This window comes from Cervus canadensis, chromosome 7, assembly GCF_019320065.1.
Source record: "Cervus canadensis isolate Bull #8, Minnesota chromosome 7, ASM1932006v1, whole genome shotgun sequence".
Lineage (NCBI taxonomy): Eukaryota > Metazoa > Chordata > Mammalia > Artiodactyla > Cervidae > Cervus > Cervus canadensis.
Window position 1 is genome coordinate 48,614,824 of NC_057392.1, and position 20,090 is coordinate 48,634,913.

Genomic DNA, 20,090 nt, shown 5'->3' on the forward strand with positions numbered 1-20,090 from the left:
AAAGAATCTGCCTGCAATGTAGGAGACCTGGGTTTGGTCCCTGGGTTGGGAAGGTCCCCTGGAGTGGGAAATAGTAACCCACTCCAGTATTATTACCTGGAAAATCCCATGAACATAGGAACCCGGTGGGCTACAGTCCAGGGGATCGCAAAGAGTTGGGCACGACTGAGCACACAGTATACCCAGTTCTTTTAGAAAGCATTATATGTGTGTATTTTAAGAATGTATTCCTGCCTTTTGGCCTACTAATTTTCTTGAATAAGAAATGAATGTTGTTTCTTTAAATGTGGTCTATACCCTTGTAACATATACTATTCCCCAGTGGCTCAGGTGGTAAAGAATCTGCCTGCCAGTGGAGGAGACTCTGGTTTGATCCCTGGGTTGGAAGGATCCCCTGGAGAAGGCAGCCCACTCCAGTAGTCTTGCCTGGAGAATCCCATGGACAGAAGAACATGACAGGCTAAAGTCCATGGGGCCTCAGAGGAGTCGGACAGGACTCAGTGACTAAAACAATAGGACCACCAATAACAGGAAATCAAGGACTTGTCTTAAGAAAATCCCTTAGATTTCCAGAGCTTATCCCCAAAACACAAAGAGTTATAATCTCTGGGAGAGGACCCTTGGAACTTGCATTTTTTAATAAGTTCCCTGTGGTATATACTACTGTTTAAAAATTATTTGGTTAGATATTGGTGTATGTCCCAAAATTTGTCTTTAGAAAAAACAAATTAACTTAGCCTTTTATGTTTCTGTAATGTTAATTTGATAATTTATTTTTTAATTTGAATAGTATAGATTTAAGTCAGGAAATGCTAACTGACTATATTAAGGAATATTATATGCTCATAGACTAATATATGTATTAGTTGGAAGAGCTATTGAGTGTCAAATAAATAAATAAATAGAGCAACATAAGAATAAAATTTTAAATGTTATTTTGGTAAAGTGTTTGATCCAGAAAGTTTTATAAAAATTTCACTATTTTAATTTTTTTAGAGATCTCAGAAAATTCAAAGATGCCAAGAAGCAGTTTGAAAAAGTCAGTGAAGAAAAAGAAAATGCATTAGTAAAAAATGCTCAAGTGCAGAGAAACAAACAGCATGAAGTTGAAGAAGCCACAAACATTCTGACAGCAACAAGAAAATGTTTTCGACACATAGCCCTCGATTATGTACTTCAGGTTTGTTTATTATATGTTTTCAAAAATTGCTTGCTAAACATCTTGTTGGGCTTCCTTCATAGCTCAGTTGGCAAAGAATCTGCCTGCAATGCAGGAGACCCGGGTTCAGTTCCTGGGTCAGGAAGATCCCCTGGAGAAGGAAATGGCAATCCACTCCAGTATTCTTGCCTGGAAAATCCCATGGACAGAGGAGCCTGGCAGGCTATAGTCCATGGGGTCGCAAGAGTCGGACTTAGCGACTAAACCACCACCACCAAACATGTTGTTTTTTTTGAGTGATTGCATTGAAGGGAATAAATAATGCTACTTCTTTTAGTTTGAAATTAAACCATGTTCTTTTGTGAAAAATTTTCATGTGTCTGGGTGTTTATCTGTGTATGCCCTATACATGTGTGTGTACCTTAAGTTCTGATTTCTTCCCCTGCTCACTTAAGATTATTATTTCTCCTTGTCTAAATATCATTAAAAGGGTTATTAATTGCTATATTTTATTCTATGGATATACTGTGTCAATTTAGTTAATATCCAGATATTGTATAATTGTCAGTTTTTGCTGGCAATACTGAAAATACAGTTTTCAATAAATATAAATGATAATAATATCTTTGTATACAAATCTCTTGCAACATTTCTGATTATTTCTTTAGAGTAGATTCTAGAGATACAAAGGGCTTACCATAGTGCCAAATGGAAAATATTTCTAGAAATAATGCTCTCATATTTGCATTGCTGCTAAGTCACGTCAGTCGTGTCCGACTCTGTGTGACCCCATAGACGGCAGCCAACCAGGCTCCCGTCCCTGGGATTCTCCAGGCAAGAATACTGGAGTGGGTTGCCATTTCCTTCTACAGCGCATGAAAGGGAAGGGTGAAAGTGAAGTCGCTCAGTCGTGTCAGACTCTTAGCGACCCCCTGGACTGTAGCTTACCAGGCTCCTCTGTCCATGGGATCTCCCAGGCAAGAGCACTGGAGTGGGGTGCCATTGCCTTCTCCCATATTTGCATTAGGTGCTGCTTTTTAAAAGTAGAGATGGATATTTGGTAAGATGCCAGGTGATCTAAGACAGAGAAGTCCCTATAGATTGTTGACTTAACAATGGTCACAGAGTATTTTGTAAAAAAAACCTGAAGTAACCATGTTGCAAATTTGTGTTTAGAAACTACCCAGATAACTTTGCAAAAATAGTAGAAAATAACCTTAGGATTTTTTTCTATTAAGTTCCTATTCAGTAAGCAGGAGGATAAATTTTAAAAAGTACAGTCTATTAATTAAAGACTTCTAGAACGGAGTAGTCTGTGTTTCCTATTTCCTCTTATCTATCTCACACTTGTACCACTTCCTGCTATAGTATGAGCACTGAGAGTCTGTCTACCCCATTCTTCTGAAATGGCTTGCATTAAGGTCTTATTCATTAGAAATATTTTACTTTTTAACCGACTTGACTATTGTGTTCCACTGAAATAGACTGCACCCTTTTTCTTGAGACCTCCTTTCATCTTGATCTTAAACCACTTTTAGGTCGTCGTCATAACTCTGTTTCTTTTCAGTTTCCACCTTGGGTTTCTCTCCTTTGTGCACCTTTTCAATCTGACTTTTAGGGTTCCATCTTTGGTCTTCCTGTTTTTTGACTTTATGATTTCCCTTATAGTTTCATCATGTTCTTTGCTTGAATTATTACCATATATAGATGATGAAATCTACTTTTCTCCCGAAGTACTTTGTCCGTTTTGTGTCCAAAACTGAAATCTGTCTTCTCAAATGGCTGCCATTACCAAACTGAGTGGTGTTACCCTCGTAATCACAGAAGTCAGACTTGGAGAATCATACTAGATATTCTCCTCATTCTTAGCTACTACAAGTAACAATCGAAATTGCCTTGAGAAGTTCTATGTACTCTTAAATCTGTTCTTTCTCACTCTGCTGCAGCCTGAATTCTTATTGTTTCTTTTCTGGAGTATTAAGATGTTCTCATAAAAATTGATCTTTCCTGCATTACTTTTAACCTGCTCTTTAGCAATCCATTTTGCTTTCTGTGGTCAGAACCACTCAGACTTCTCCCGGCATATGAGTCATCTTGTCTCTGTTTCCTCTCTGCTGCCACATTACTGTCATACACATTGCTGTTGGAGCACTTCTCTCATTTATTGTGATTATTTATTAATACGTCTTTCTTACACCTAGGTTATATCCCTTCTGTCTAGTCCAGTGGTTAGAAAGTAGATAGGTAATGTTTTTTGAAAGAGTGAATGACTTAATTTTAAATTTTATATGGGGAGGGAGCAGTTTGCTAAAATATTAATTATTGTCAAATTTACACATTGTAAACTATCCAAGTTAGGACTTCACCTCTCTTATAAGTTATTTGTTTGATTTTTTCTAATGAGAACTGTTGTATTATTTCATTATAAGGCCAAACTCTCTGTTTTAGAGAATACTAGGTAATAAATATTCAAAATTTAGTTTGTCATGCTTTAACTTCTCTAAATATTTTAGTATATGTTTGTTTTTTCAAGTGTATGCTGTTTTTCATTGTCAAACAGAAGTATTTTTAACATTTTTCTAAGCTTTTACTTAGAGCATTTGGAAGTTACTATTTTAGTTCTCAAAACTGAATAGACCTTGAAACAGACATACAGAATAAACTAGTGCTTAGGTAAGCAACATTATTAGATTTTTGGGGGCCTGTTTTTGTTTTCTGATCAATGCTTTAAAATTATCTTATAACGTGAAATATTCAGTGGGAAGGACATATTAAAAGGGTAGATATTCTGTAATCTTTTGGAAGTTCTAGCAAAGAATGAATGATTCTTTTTTGTAAACATTTTATTTCACTAAGTTGATATATAATAACAGACAAAAATAAAATGCTTGTTGTGAATTTCTAAAGTTGGGAGAGAAACCATAGAAGGCAACTTTTGTAATTACTGATCTTTCAATAGTTTGGTCTAATTAACATTTATTTATGGTCTATTAATTTGTTTAACAAATATTTATTGAGTGCTTAATATATACAATTTGGAGAATACAACTGGGAATAAGGCAAGACCTTGATCTGATGGAACTTATGTTTTAGCTAGGTAAATGACATAAGTAAATAAAATACAAGGTAGTTAAGAATACTAAAAGGAAAATAAATAGGGTTGATACAGTAAAGATGTTTGAAGGCCTACTTTGGACCTTTGTGAAGAGGTAGCATTTAAGTTTGGACCTTATGGATAAGAGCCTCATGCCCGTTTGGGCAGAAAATCATGATATGAGGACAAAACAAATAGGATGAAGGCCTTGAGGTGGGAATAGTCTTGGGCTGTGGTTGGAGTACAGAAAAGGTGAAAGTACTGTAGAAGAAAATCAGGTTGGAGAGGTAGCAGGAGCCTCTTCACAAAGGGCCTTGTAGGCTGCAATAGGGAGTTGTAGGTTGGGAGTTGGAAGGTTTTCAGATAAACATGCATGATCTTATTTATTGTTTAAAAAAGCACTCTGGTTGCTGTGTGCAGAATGAAGTGTAAGGAGTCAAGAGTGGAAACACACTAGTTTAGACTATAGTAACAGTCAGGAAAAGATAATGGCAATTGGTGGTAGTGATGAAAGTGGTGAGAATTTGTATTAAGGATGTATGTTGAAAGAGTGATTAGATGAGAGTGGAGAAAAGGTGGAATTCTAAGAAATTTGAAAGTTTATCAAGTTGATAGTTTTATCAGTACAGTACAATTTTATGATTTAAACATGGCCAGTTTCTCTTTGAGTTGAAAAATGATGAGAGTTTCATTGGTATGTTTGTCTTTAACTGTTTTTGCAAAAAGCAGGTCAAAAGCTGAAAAACTTGAACTTTGTTTTTATTTACTTTTCTGGAAAAGTATTAAACCATTAGAATAAGCAAATTTTACAACATTGCATTCTGGATTAGTTTTTTAAATAGTGCATAGTTGATTAACCAAGTTTGTTTTTCCCTCAGATTAATGTCCTTCAATCAAAAAGGAGATCAGAAATCCTGAAATCAGTAAGATATTTATTGAAATGATGTTCTATATATTTTAATATGAAGTTAAATGTATATATTTAAGTGTTTAAAATAGCATCATATGTATGTGTATATATGTTTATTTATTGACTTATTTATTCCAGGTTTATAGTTAATCTTACTTCTTAATGATGTTTGTATACTTCTTACATGTCACTAAACCACTTTTTTTGTTTTTTTTTTTAAATTTTTTTCTGTTATAGTTATTTATATATGTCTCATCCATTAATATATTGTAAGTTCCTTAAAGCAGACATTTACATATTTGAGATTGAGGGCATACATAAATAGCATCATTTTATAGAGTTTTCCCCTTAGGGTTGTTGATGATGTATCAGCTTTTTGGAATGCAGGTAGAAAACAAATGAGTTGAAATGTGAAGGCATGAGAACAGTGATTTTCTTATTTGCCTTTTTTTTTTTTTTCCGTCTTAAAGTTAACAAGAAGGTGGGCAGAGGATGGTAATGGTGTGGACACTATAGTCTTTTGTATTTTGAGACCCTTAGAAACAATTTCTCCTCTGATTTTGTTCACTGAAGTTTTTTTTTCCTTCAAAAGGTTTACTGAAATTGTTATTGATCCTTGTCCCCACCTAGCTTTTTCCTAAATTCTCTGTTAATATGTATGTTATTTCTAATCAGATGAATACATTATACTTCCTGTTTACATCCACTTCCTTTTCCAGATTGAGAGCAGTGTGTATTATTTGTAGAAAATTAGAAAATAAAATGCATGAAGAAAGAATAAAAATACTACAAATGCCACTACCAAGAGAGAACCACTGTTGTGGCTGATGTAATTTTTGTCTTTTTTATGTGTATGTGTGTGCCTATTTGTGTGTGCATGAACATTTATATATACCTTTTAAAATTCTGTTTAATTTTTTTAAAGCAAAACAGAATAGGAGTCATTCCTATATATTCTTCTGTAATTTTTTTTTTGTACTAATACACTCCAAAATCATCATGTGTTATTAAATATTTTTTTATTTAATGATGACCTTTGTGGCTAGATAGAATTCTTCCTTGTGAATATAGTAGAGATGAGCAAACATTTTTATGAAGGGCCTGGTAGTAAACATACTAGATTAGGGGGTCCATATGATCTGTGTTGCAATTGTTCAGCTGTGCTATTGTAATGAGAAAGCAGTCATAGACAGTATGTAAATGAATGGCATGACTGTTCCAATATCAACATGAAAGTTAGAATTTTACATAATTTCTATGCTGTTAATATAGCGTGTCTTTTTTTCATTTTCCTTAACCATTTAAAAATGCAAAAACCATTGTTAGCCCATTGGCCATCCAAAAACAGGTAGTGGGGCTGGATATAGTTTGTGGGTTACAGTTTTCTGACCTTGTTCAGTTCAGTTCAGTCACTTAGCCGTGTCCTTTTGCGACCCCGTGGACTGCAGCATGCCAGGCCTCCTTGTCCATCACCAACTCCTGGGAGTTTATCCAAACCCATGTCCATCGAGTCAGTGATGCCATCCAACCACCTCATCCTGTCGTCCCCTTCTCCTCCTACCTTCAATCTTTCCCAGCATTGGGGTCTTTTGCAGTGAGTCAGTTCTTCGCATCAGGTGGTAAAGTGTTGGAGTTTCAGTTTCAACATCAGTCCTTCCAGTGAACACTCAGGACTGATTTCTTTTAGGATGGACTAGTTGGATCTCCTTGCAGTCCAAGGACTTTCAAAAGTCTTCTCCAACACCACAGTTCAAAAGCATCAATTCTGCACTCAGCTTTTTTTATAGTCCAACTCTCACATCCATACATGACTACTGGAAAAACCATAGCTTTGACATGACAGACCTTTGTTGGCAAAGTAATGTCTCTGCTTTTTAATATTCTCACCTTGGATATACCATAATTTAACTTTACCCATTAATGGACTTTTAAGTAATTTCCCTGTTTTTGACATGAAATGTAGCATTATATAGTGATCATCCTAATGAATAATATGATGATTTCCTTCAGATAGATTAAGGCAAGCAGTTACTTAGAGGATTTAAGCATTTATTGAGACTTTTTAAAAAGTATTGTCAAGTTATAAGGGTTACACAAAATTTTCACTAATAGTGTGTGTGAGTAACATTTTTACATCTTTTACCAACACTGGGTGTTGATTTTTCCCACTCTACCCATAATTTGATAGATAGAAAATTTCATCTCATTGTTTAATTTTGCATTTCTTTGATATGAATGAGCATGATTGTCCCCCTCCCGCCCTCCCCCCCCCCTTTTTTTCTTGGTCATTTATGTTTTCTGTTTATGTCCTTTGTCTCTTTTCCTGTTGGGATCTTCATGTTTTTCATATTAATTTGTAACATCTCTTACCTATTAAGACTATTAACCCTTTGTCATATGCTTTTTCCTAGTTTATTATTTATCTTTTAATACACTTCCTATGTATTTTGATGTGTAGGCATATTTTACATTGATGTGTAGGCACATTGATGTGTAGGCATATTTTACATTTTTATGTACTTGTAACTATCCTTTTTTATGTATAATTATATATATGTATATAAATTAAGCATAATTAAAAAAAATCATATTCACGAAGTTGTACAACTAACATTATCTAATTCCAGAATCATCTTTTAGTGAGCTTTGCCCTTTTGTCACTTTTGTCCCTTTGTTTTTTATTTTATTGGTTTTTCTCTTTCAAAATAATTTCTTTTGAAGGATTCTTGAGTATTAAGGACCTTATGACCTATTTTAGATTTCAGAGAATTAAACAGATGTCTCTTTTTGCTAAAAATAACATGGCTGTTCAGAGGATGCTTTCAGTCCTATGACTGAGTTGTTTAATTCCTTCTAATGTGAAAACTTAACTAATAAAAATGAGTGTTTTTTTTCTCTCATGAATAGTTAAAATTTAGGAAAACAGAAAAAATCTTAACCCATTAATGACAGTTTTGCATTTGGGGAATGAATATAACAAAATCTCCTTATTGGTGAAGCCTGTTGCCTCATTTTATTTTGGTATTTTGAGAAAAAAATGAGCATTCCCCTATTTCATGTTATGTTTAGTGATCTACAGGTTGTTGTAAAGTGTTTGTGATTGTTTTGAGAGCTTCTTATATCACCTTCTAATCTTTTGATGTTTTATTTGTAATTTAAGATTTTGCCAGTGAGTTTGGTTGAAAGATACATAAACATTTTATAATGTACCTGGAAAGATGGTGACACTATTGAAAACTTGATTTTTTTGAATTATTGCAACCTTTTAAGAAAAATGATTCAGCTTAATTTTAAATGGTTTGATATTTTGTGCTCTGGTGAAATAATTTTTTAACAGTACATAGGAAGTTTCAGAATATTTATTTAAGAATTGATTCAAAAATGATGATCATTTTTTCCTCCTTTAGATGTTATCCTTTATGTATGCCCATTTGGCTTTCTTCCATCAAGGATATGATCTATTTAGTGAACTTGGGCCCTATATGAAGGATCTTGGTGCACAGGTAATGTGCTGTACTTCTTGTTTCTGTATTATATACCAATATCTGTATTTTTTTTAAAAAAAGTGTATACATTTGACATTTTCATTTCAGGTATACAATAAAATAATTTAATATGTTAGTATGTATATACTGCAAAATGATCATCACCATATAAATCTAGTTAACATCTACCTTACACAGTTACACATTATTTTTTCTGATGAGAACTTTTAAGATCTACTCTCTTAGCAACTTTCAAATATATAATACAGTATTTATCTTTGACATCCCCAGGAGTTGTTTATTTTACAGCTGGAAGTTTTGTACCTTTGACCCCCATCTCCCATTTTGCCCACCCCCAAAACCCACCTCTAGCAATCTCCAATCTGTTCTATTAGTTCTAATTTTTTTTAATTCCATTTATCAGTTCGTTACGATCACACAGTAGTTGTCTTTCTCTGTCTGATTTATTTAACTTAGTGTAATGCCCTCAGGATCCATCCATGTTGCAAAAGGCAGCCTTCCCCCTTTTTTATGGGTGAATAATACTGCATTGTATATTTATACCACATTTTTGAATTCATCTATTGATGGACACTTAGGTTACTTTCATATCTTGGCTAAGTAATGCTTCAGTGAGTGTGGGTATGCAGATACCTTTTCGAGTTAGTGTCTTCATTTCCTTCAGGTAAATGCCTATGAGTGGAATTGCTGGATCATATTGTAGTTCTATTTTCATTTTTTTGAGGAACCTCCATACTGTTCTTAATAGTGGCTGCACCAATTTCATTCTCATCATCAGTACACATCCTTGACAATCTTGTCTTTGATGACAGCCCTTCTAACAGATGTGAGGGGATAGCGCGTTGTGGTTTAAATTTGAAGTCTTTCGTGATTAGTGACTTTTGGTCCCTTGTTTGCCATCTGTGTGTTTTCCATGGGAAAATGTCTGTTTAGGTCTTCTCCTCATTTTTTAATTGGATTTTTTTTTTTTTTTTGCTGGTGCATTGTCAAGTTCTTTATATATTTTAGATATTAACCTCTTATGAAATATACGATTTGTAAATATTTTCTGCCATTTGGTAGGTTTCATTTTCATTTTGATGACGGTTTCATTTGCTGTGCAGAAACTTTTTAGTTTGATGTAGTTTGAGTTGTTTGTTTTGTTGTCTTTGTTCTAGTACCTGTATTTTTAAAGAGATTAAGCAAATTGGGAAATTTGACATTTAGTTTATTTAGTGTAGAAGTTTGGTGTTTTTATAGCAGATTTATGTGAGTCCAGTGTGTAACCAAAAATGAGATTAAAGTTAAAGAATATGTTGTAGATAGTTACATAAGGGTACTGAGAAAAAGAATTTTAAAACAAAGTATTTGTTTTACAGTATACATAGCTGGATTTATTTTTTTGATTCTTACATTTAGATTATTGAGTTACTGTCCTAATTGGTATTTTAGTTTTAACTCTTTTTTTATTTTCAAAGATATTTGCGTTTTGCTACTTTGAATAATAAAATTTTATTTTTAAAGTATTTATTTATTTATTTGACTGCCCTGGGTTTTAGTTGTGGCAGGAATATGGGACCTAGTCCCTGACCAGGGATCAGATCCAGCCCCCTGCATTGGGAGCATGGAATCCCAGCCACTGGACCACCAGGGAAGTCCCTGAATAATAATAAAGTTTAGAAATTTAAGATTAAAAGACTCTAGGTAACTTTTTCATTATATATACACATAGACATGCATGAACTATATATAAGAATATTGTATAGAAATTTTATTATGTCCAAATTATTTTTGATTATCTGATGAGACCTTCAGGCTTCCCTGATGGCTCAGTGGTAAAAAGTCCACCTGCCAATGCAGGAGAAACAGGATCGATCCCTGGGTTGGGAAGATCCACTGGAGAAGGAAATGGCAACCCACTCCTGTATTCTTGCCTGGGAAATCCCTTAGACAGAGGAGGCTGATGGGCTCCAGTCCATGGGGTTGCGATAGAGTCGGACAAGACTGAGCAACTAAACAACAATAGCAACAGTCAGAATTTCATGTTAAATCTGTTCCCAGACATTCTTTTTTGTTGACTGGTGAGTTTTCTGGATTTCTGTCAATTTTCAATTGGTTTTCTTTCCCAAAATGGTTCAGATTACTTTTTGAGGAAAGGGATTAAGGATGTAAAATAGAATTTAGAGAAATGGGGAAAAAGTAAGAGCAGAATGATAATTGCATTCATTGACCAAAAATAAATACGGTGCATGCATGTGTGTGTGTTTGTGTGTGTTGAGCTGTTGTGGGGGAAAGGTGGTGTGTAAGGTATATGTCATGAACTATAGAATTGCTCTTCCCTGCCTCTACAGAGCTTAATCTACTGGAAGAAAATAACAGGTTACCACACTGTTAATCTCTGTGCTAAGTGCCCTATCTGGGTATATAAATTGAGATTAGATTTTGTTTGCATGTGATAGAAGACCACAAACAGCAGGAGCTTTAAACAGGATAGAATTTCATTGCTTTTATGTAAAATCAAAGGTCTAGTATAGTGGTCACTTAATCTGTAGGGACCCAGGCTTATTATATCTTTGGATTCTACCTAGTGGTTCAGAGTGGTTTATCAGGCTTTAGCCATCATATCCAAATTGTAGCCAATAGGGTGGAGGGGAAAAGAAAGATTTGTTCCCTCTCTTTCAGCATAGTTCACAGGAATTGTATATGCCACTTCTGCATATGTTCCATTGTCCCACCAGCTTCAAGGAAAGCTGGGAAATAGTGTTAATGCAGGTAACCATGTTAACCTACTAGAATTTGGGGATTTTGTTGTTAAGAAAGGAAGAGAGAATGGATATGGGAGATAGATAGCTGTCTCCACCACATGTGTTACTGCAACATATAGGTAGTATATCCAACCCAGATTTGGGAAGAAGACAGGACCTTCCCAGGCCCTTGGTGTTGTGTGTAAGTTGCTCAGTTGTGTCCGACTCTGCGACCCATGGACTGTAGCCCACCAGGCCCTGGGCTCCTCAGCTACTACTCGAAAGTCCGTGGAATTCTCCAGGCAAGAATACTGGAGTGGGTTGCTATTCCCTTCTTGAGGGGATCTTTCTGACCCAGGGATCGAACCCGGGTCTCTTGCATTGTGGGCAGATTCTTTACCATCTGAGCCACCAGGGAAGTCCTCTAGGTACTCCCGACATCATAGTAAACATTAGATTTTACCCTCATCTTACATTAAGTATAATATAAAAAAAATGCATTGGATTGTAGTTGACTAGTGTCAGTAATTGTATATTTTGACATTGATTAATTTCAGTTTTGCAGTTTTTACCGTCCAAGGTCTCAAGTAATTTTGCGCGTCCCTGAGAAGCATCTAAACTCTAGTGCTTATAGTGTTTGCCTGGTTGAAGGTGCTAGCTTATGGTATCTGGAACTACAGTCATGGCAGTAGGGGTGGAGATAAATAGATAGACTTGAGGAATATGTAGTCAATTCGAGAGTGGAGGGACATGAGAAGTTGAAATGTGTTGAGTTTGGGAATAAGTGGGTATATCTAGAATTCAAGAGAGAGAAACATTAAGAGAGTCGATAGTATATAATTGCTAATTGCAGTCACAGGAGTGTGTGAATTAAACCAAGGAGAGTTAATAGATATATCAAAAACATGAACCTATTTAAAAAAAAGATAAGTGACCAAGCACCATGCCCAATACTTTTAATTTTGTAAATTAAGGTCAAGGTCCACAAGTGTGGAATAAAAGAGAATTTGACTTGGGACAGATCCCTCAGAATGACCTACTTTTAAGAAATGGCTAGGTAAGAGGGCTCCATGAGAACATTGATGGGAGAGAGGTGGAAAACCAGGAGACCATGGTAGCAAAAGACAAGGAAAGTGTGTCTCAAAAAGATGGGGGTGGTTGTCAGTTCAATGACTGGAAAGAAGGTCGAGTAAACCTAGGACTGAGAATTGCCTCTTAGATTTAGCAACAAGAAGGTTATTTGTTACTTCTGTCAGAGTTGAGGGTCTAAGAGGTAAAAGTAAATTACCATGGATAGATGAATATGATATGGGTAAGTGGAGAACAGGGAGAACTTTTTAAGAAGTTGTATTGTGAAGGAAAGAGAGAGAAGTTGGTAACTAGAGAGAGGAGTGTGGGTTTTAGGAAGATTTTATTTAAGGTATTATTCTATTTATTAAATTTGCACAAATTTAAAACAAGTGGGAATGGGATAATTTGAAAAGCAAAAAAAGTATTGAAATTTGAGGTGGTAGGAGTAGATGAGATTCAGAATATAAGTAGAGGATTGGGGGCACCTGGTTAGTTACAGCGTCTATTAGCCTCATATGTGCAATACTAATAGAAACACAGGACACGTGCTGCTTTGCTCCAGTTCCCTTCCTGATCCAGTATCCAGCCCCTAGAAGACAGGACTGCCAGCCTTTGCATCTCTCCAACTCATTCGTCCTCCAACACTTCACCGTGTTGAAAGATATCTTTTTCTATATACGTTTGCCCCGACAGAGGGAGAAAGAATTTTCTCTCTTTTCTGCTGTAACAGCAGTGGAGTGGGATACAGTTGAGAAATTTACTACCAATTTGACAGTTTACTACCATCACTGGCATTGTAGTGCTGGTGTGGAAGGCGTGTGCATGCAAGTTTTTAAATATCAGTTTGAATCTTGGAAGTGCCTTCTACTGCAGTTCAACCTGAATGTATGAAAAACATTTATATGTCATTCAATTAAAGGCTGTAAAACCAGGGTATAATGATTATTCCACTCATTCACCATAAGAAACCATTGAGGACAAACATTTTCCTAGTGCAGCATTACCCGTTAAATCAGTGTGACATGTCACTATGGTGTGTATGCCTTAGATCCCAAAGTAGAGTAGTATAGTTGCCATCTAAATAAAGTATTTTGTAGTAGTGATAGTTCTGTTTCCATATATTTTCTTTTGGTTTATTATTATTATTCAGTGATAATTAAGATTCTGTGGCCAGAATTAGTCTCCTGTAGGGAAAAAAACACCATTTGTGATAGTCAATAAACACCGCATAGTCTTTTAAGAAGGCCTTTTTCAGTTTTGTTCTTAAAGGATATAAATGAAGTCATTTGGACATTTACTACTTCATCTTTCCCCATAGTTTGTTGATATCAACATATTTATTAATTTATCACACATTAGTCAGTTCAAGATGATGGGTGTTCAAAGATGAAATGGCGTACATCACAGTTTAGGATAGTAGACACACCTAATGGAGTATTTTATCTATTTTCTTTTGAATTCTTAGTTTTGCATTGGGGCGTAGCTGATTAACAATGTTGTGATAGTTTCAGGTCAACAGTGAAGGGACTCAGCCGTACATATACACGTATCCATTCTCCCTCAAACCTCCCTCCCATTCAGACTGCCAAGTAACATTGAGCAGAGTTCCGTGTGCTATGTATTAGGTCCTTGTTGGTTAACCATTTTAGATGTATTTTAAATATATTTAAATATTTTAAATATAGCAGTGTGTACATGTCCATCCAAAACCCCCTAACTATCCCTTCCCCTGAAAATAAGTTCATTTTCTAACTTTATGAGTCTCTTTGAGTATTTTAAACCTAATTGTTTGTTACTTCAGCAAAGAGGAATTCAAGAAACTAGTGCTTTTGTCATAAAACTGGAAATCAGGTATTTCTCTTCTGATGGAAAGGAACAAGAATGAAATGGGATTTTATGATTTCATAAGTTTTTACAATTTTTTTAAAAGAAAAATTAATGATTTTATACCTTGACCTAAGGAATGACTTCCTTCCTGTTCTACTCTATTCTATTTTCTTTCTCTTTTATCTGTTGAGTCATTTTTTCTACCTTTTAGATTTTATTATAATACTAGGAAGCCAGCTTGAAAGCATCATGCATCTTGAGTGATTGGAAGTGTCTGTTATGTTGAACTTGTGAGTGCCAGCACACATTAAATTAGTTGCTAGATTTTGCTCTTTGGAGAAAAAAAAAATCACCAGTATATCTTCTTTCTGTCTTTGATAGTAACTGCTAGAATTGCTGAGCGTATCAGCTGGCCATTTAATCTAGAGTCATTCTCCTTAATTAAAGGAGTGAACTCGTTATCATTGTTGTACCCTAGACAAGGCCACCTGTCACAATTGCTTGACATGTGATTGTTCTCAGAAACATTTTCCCTAGAGGAGTTTTAGACATTCTCAAAGAGGATATGAAACCAGAAAAAAAAGAACTTTCATTTTATGGTTGTAGCCAAAATGCCTTTTTAGGTAAACCTAAGTTGACTGACTTATTTGGAATATGATTTTTGAAAAGTAATTGTATCTTTCTTTTTCAACTTTTAAGTCTCTCTTATTTACTCTTTATTTTCTTTTGCAGTTGGACCGACTGGTTGTAGATGCAGCAAAGGAGAAAAGAGAGATGGAGCAGAAACACTCCACCATTCAACAGAAGGTACTTGAGGGGAGGAGTTAGAGGAGATTAATTCCCTTTTTATACAATTTTTTGATTATTGGTTTCAGCAAGGTATCACATTGAAGTAAGTTCTTTGAATTACCTTAATAATTAAATTGTATAGATGAATTCCTCCATTTTTGTAAAACACAAAATATTTTTCCAGTGTTGAGGTATGTATTTTATTTTTCTTTTATATCAAAATATTTGAGAGCCATGCTCTTGAACAAGTTTATAAAAAAGTCAGTCTCTTAGGGCCTTAACTGATTTAAAAGTGGCCCTTGCATGCTAAGTCACTTCAGTTGTGTACAACTCTTTACCACCCTATGGACTGAGGCTTGCTAGGCTCCTCTGTCCATGGAATTCTCCATGCTAGAATACTGGAGTGGGTTGTCATTTCCTTCTCCAGGGCATCTTCCTGACCCAGGGATTGAACCTGCGCCTCTTAGGTCTCCTGCGTTGGCCAGTGGGTTTATTACCACTTGGGCCACCTGGGAAGGCCCTTAGTTAGAGTTTAAAATGCTGCTTATAGTTTCAGTTAGGATATCACCAGGGCTTCCCAGGTGGGGTGAGTGGTAAAGAACCCACCTGCCAGTGCAGGAGACACAAGAGACGTGGGTTTGATCCCTGGGTCAGAAGATCCCCTGAAGGAGGGCATGGCAACCCACTCCAGTATTCTTGCCTGGAGAATTCCATGGGCAGAGGAGCCTGGCGGGCTACAGTCCATAGGGACACAACGAGTCATACGTGACTGAAGCGACCTAGCCTGCATGCATGCAAGATATGACCAACCCCTGTAAACACATGTGTGTGTGTTAACTAGCAATTTCCAGCTTCAGTCTCTCTAAGGCAACACTTACCCTCTCGAGTGATGCTGAAGTTTCACTTGCATTTCTTGTTAACTTACCTAAGCCTAGGTAAGGTAATATCTGAAAAATATGTATTTAAAAATGAAAATTTTAAAAAAGGATTTAAATGTAAAACCAGGTTTTATTTATTTGTGCTAAAAGCTTTGAATATGATATACCTGGAACTCAGTATAATAGTATTTTATATAGTCATCAGTGTGGTTTTTTTTTTGGTGTGTGTAGTCATCTGAAAATAAAAGGATAGAACCGGCGTTGAATGTGTGTAAAAAATATGTGAAAAGATGTCTTCTGTACTTACCTGGCAGGAGCAATACCACGATTATGAGGGTGGTTTTCCCAAGGGGAGGCTTCTCCATCCCTCTCCTGCAATTTCCCCGAATGTGGGAAACATGACTGCATGATTTTTGGTCATGGGGGACTGCCGTCATAGCCTCCAAACCTGACAAAAAAGATGTCATCTAGTATTGCTTTAAGAAATCTATCCTCTAGGTATTGAGCAGTCAAATCAACTTTTGTTATGGTTTATTCAGAATTTAAAATGCCAGTAAACTAGATCTAATATAGAAAATGTCAGTGAAAAAAAAATGAAAGTGAAATCAGTAATAAAAGTTAAATTTTTCTTGGTGATGGGTTGTTAATACTCAAAGAGAAGCATTTTTTTAAAAGGGGAAGATTTTTTACCAGATAATGTTTAATTCATTTCTTCTAGTTATAGTCAGGTAAGACTGCCTCCATGTTTTATTTTGTTTAAAGTTAGAATCACTTTTGGTTGGATAACTTGTTTTAATGACATTACTATGGAAAGATTTTTAAGAATTGGGACCAATCATTTATAATTAAAATGAGAGGTCATGATACTTAGAAGCATGTGACTGTTTAAACTGAATTATTTAATGAATATTATGCATCTATTAATATGTTTCCCTATTGTATATCAGTGTCATACTGAATGTCCAAGAGTAGTAGATTATTAAATCTGATTAATGAATTGGATTTTAAGTAGTGGTTAGTTATTGTTTTCCTTAAAGAGAGTAATGCTGTTTTTGCTTATTATGAACACTTAACCTTTTTTTTTTGCCCTTAAATGCTGACCCAAGGCTGCATTACAGGTAAAAAAAGGAAAAGACCTAATCAAACTAAAAAGCAAGGAAACGTATGTCTAATGTAATTATTTAGATTTTTTGGAATTGAAATAGATCAGTTGAAGAAAGAGTGGTGCTGTGCACATTCATGTACATGCCTTTTGGATATGTGCACGCATTTCTGATAGATTTAGACCTAGGAATAAGATTGCTGGGTCATAGCGTGTGTGTATGTGTGTGTATATGTTCAAAGTTAGTAGATAATGCTGTTATTTTTCAAAATGTTATACCATTCCTGGTAAGCAGAACTGTGTGAGAGTTTCCATTGCTCTTTGCCACCTCATCATATTGTGAGGGTTTTCAATTTTTTTTGCCTATTTTGGTGAGTAGATATGGACATCTTGTGGTTTTAATTTATGGTTTAGTCACTAATGACCTTCTCCGATGTCTATTGGTCATTTGGATATCCTCCTTGTTAAATGTCTGTTAGTCTTTCTCTCACTTTTCCATCAGGTTGTGTAACTAACTGTTGATCATATCCTCAAATATTCTAGACGTTAGTCCCCCTTTGGGGTATATACATTTTAAATTTTCACATAGTTTTAAAAATATCTTTTCTGTTTGGTGCCTTTTGTGTCCTTCTCAACCCAAGATCACAACAGTGTATCTCCTGTAAAATCTTGTGTTTGTGTGTGCCTGCTAAGTCGCTTCAGTTGTGTCTGATTCTTTTCGACTCAGTGGACTGTAACCTGCCAGGCTCCTGTCCATGGGAATCTCTAGACAAGAATACTGCAGTGGGTTTTCATGCTCTCTTCCCAATCCAGGGATTGAGTCTGTGTCTTTGGCAGGAGGATTCTTCTTCCCACTAGCACCACCTGGGAAGCTTTGCTTTTTATATCTAGGCCTTTAATCAGTCTGTAATTGTGTGTGTGTGTGTGTGTAGTTTGAGGTAGAGATCCAGTTTCCTTTTATTTTCACATTGGCAGCTAAATGATCTAGATTCGGTTATTAAAAAGCTTGTTTTTTCCCCAACTACTCAGTGTTGTATACTCTTTTATATAGGACATTTCCATACATGTGAAGTCTGTTTCAGACTCTCTATTCTGTTTCATTGGTCTTTTTGTCTTAAATACACCAATACCATGCTATCTTAATTGTTTTAGCCTTAAAGCATATCTTGGTAATCTGACAAAGCAAAGCCTCCTACCTGCCCTTCTTCAAAGTGAATTGCTAAAGTTCTGTATGTCTATATAAATACAGTGGCTTTTCAGGTTGCATAAAAATAGCTTTGCATTGGATCTGTGAATGAATTTGGGGAAGAATTAATATCTTTATTTTAAATGTCTTCCAGTTCATGAGCTTTGAATATTTCTCTATTCATTTGTTTTTTAAAATATCCTTCATAAAATTTCATCATTTTCTTTATCTTTTGGTAGGTGTATTTCTAGATACTTGTATTGGAAATATTGTTGTAAATGTTATCTTTTAAAAATATATTTTCTCACTGTTTACTTTTGTTGTCTATTAGAATAAAATATGATATTTGCGTGTTGATTTTTTAACCAGTAGTAGTCTTTTTAAGCTCTCTTTACTACTACTACTAATATACCTCTGAATTCTTTTGGATGTGAAGTGAACAGTCACATCATCTGCAAATAATCCTTTCCTTTTTGTTTATCTTGCTGGCTAGGACTTTCAAAATAATCTTGAATCAAAGTGCTTATAGTGGTCCTTCTTGTCTTGCTTGCAATTTCAAAAGGGAAAATTTCATTTGAGTCCCTTCATTGTCTTGCCTTATATTCCTTGGGCTCCACACCAAAGCTTCAAGTTCTCCTGATAAGACAAACCTCTGATGTTGCAAAGAAATCTTTGGAATGTTGCCAAACTTGATTATATCTATTGCTGACATAATTTTGTCAGCATAATTAAATAAAAGCTCCAAATAAATTTTAAATGAAGGAATTAAAATTTCCTTGATTTCCCACCCCCCCCCCCACAAAGTAAAAGCAGAAAGAAATGTAGCAGTTTATTTACAGATTATTTCATTTGATTATTTTGGATTATCATGTCCTTCATGATTAAGTTTTGAGATATATCAGCAGTGTTTGCGTGTAATTCTGAAGTGTACCTGCTTCCTTTTCCCATCATCATGGACTCTCAGATTTAGAAAGCTCTTAGGTGATTATCACTCTGCTCCCCCGGTGCAGAACCCCTGCATTCCAGTGTTCTTGGCAGATGGTCATCCAGTCTCTACCAAAATCTTTCTCAAGTTGGAAAGTCTACTCCTCTCTAATAGTATAGCATTCTAATTTTGCTTATTGGTCCAGAAGTAATTTTGAAGTTTCAAGACTGATTTTTTAGAATTTTCAATTTGGACATCACAATGATTTTTCAGTTTTGCTGAAATTACTTTGGAAATTCACCAGGAAATATTTTAAATGTAGAATTTCTGATTTTAAAATTTAGTGGCTCCTTGGAGGAAAATTGAAAGTTTGAATTGCTTTCAAGTGAAAACGAGAATGGTTAGATGATTGAAGATAACTATGAGTGATTTTATAATCCTTATAAAAAAGTGAGCTTGGAATGCCTTCTTCACACTGTGGTGGTGCTTCTTTGCAAAAATAAACTTTTTGTAATTCTGTTTTTGAACCCCCAAATAGTGGAGTTATTGTTTCTACCAAGAACAGTATAACAGTATAAAACTACCATAATAGTAATAGATTTAGAAAATAGTGGTAGATTTAACTAATCCCAATTAGAAATACATATATTCCTTTAAAAAAAAATTGTTAGTAGACACATCAATATTGGGATTAAATGAAAACATTTAAAACAACACCCATAGAATATCACATTGTTCCCTTTGTCTATTTTTTACATATTATTTTGTAAATATGTAAAATGTAAAAAATTATTTTAATCACAGTGTGTACATTTTATTTATCCAGGTTATATAATTTATAAAATTTTTATATTTGTTTTTCTCTTTTAATGTGTATTCTGTATAGTTGTTTGTATTATTGCATAATAGTCCACTGAATT

The 20,090-nt window shown here is 35.0% G+C and overlaps 1 protein-coding gene and 1 pseudogene across 3 annotated transcripts in view; both read left to right on the forward strand.

The window, feature by feature from the left end:
* Positions 1-20,090, forward strand: part of ACAP2 (ArfGAP with coiled-coil, ankyrin repeat and PH domains 2) — a 153,580-nt gene that overhangs the window by 93,011 nt on the left and 40,479 nt on the right. For all 3 annotated transcript variants that reach the window (XM_043473311.1, XM_043473312.1, XM_043473313.1), the window contains 4 exons: positions 997-1,180; positions 5,132-5,176; positions 8,571-8,666; positions 15,023-15,097. In XM_043473311.1, the coding sequence (XP_043329246.1) occupies positions 997-1,180; positions 5,132-5,176; positions 8,571-8,666; positions 15,023-15,097 (400 nt within the window). The remainder of the gene's footprint in view (positions 1-996; positions 1,181-5,131; positions 5,177-8,570; positions 8,667-15,022; positions 15,098-20,090) is intronic.
* On the forward strand, positions 16,257-16,403 carry LOC122445697 (annotated as a pseudogene).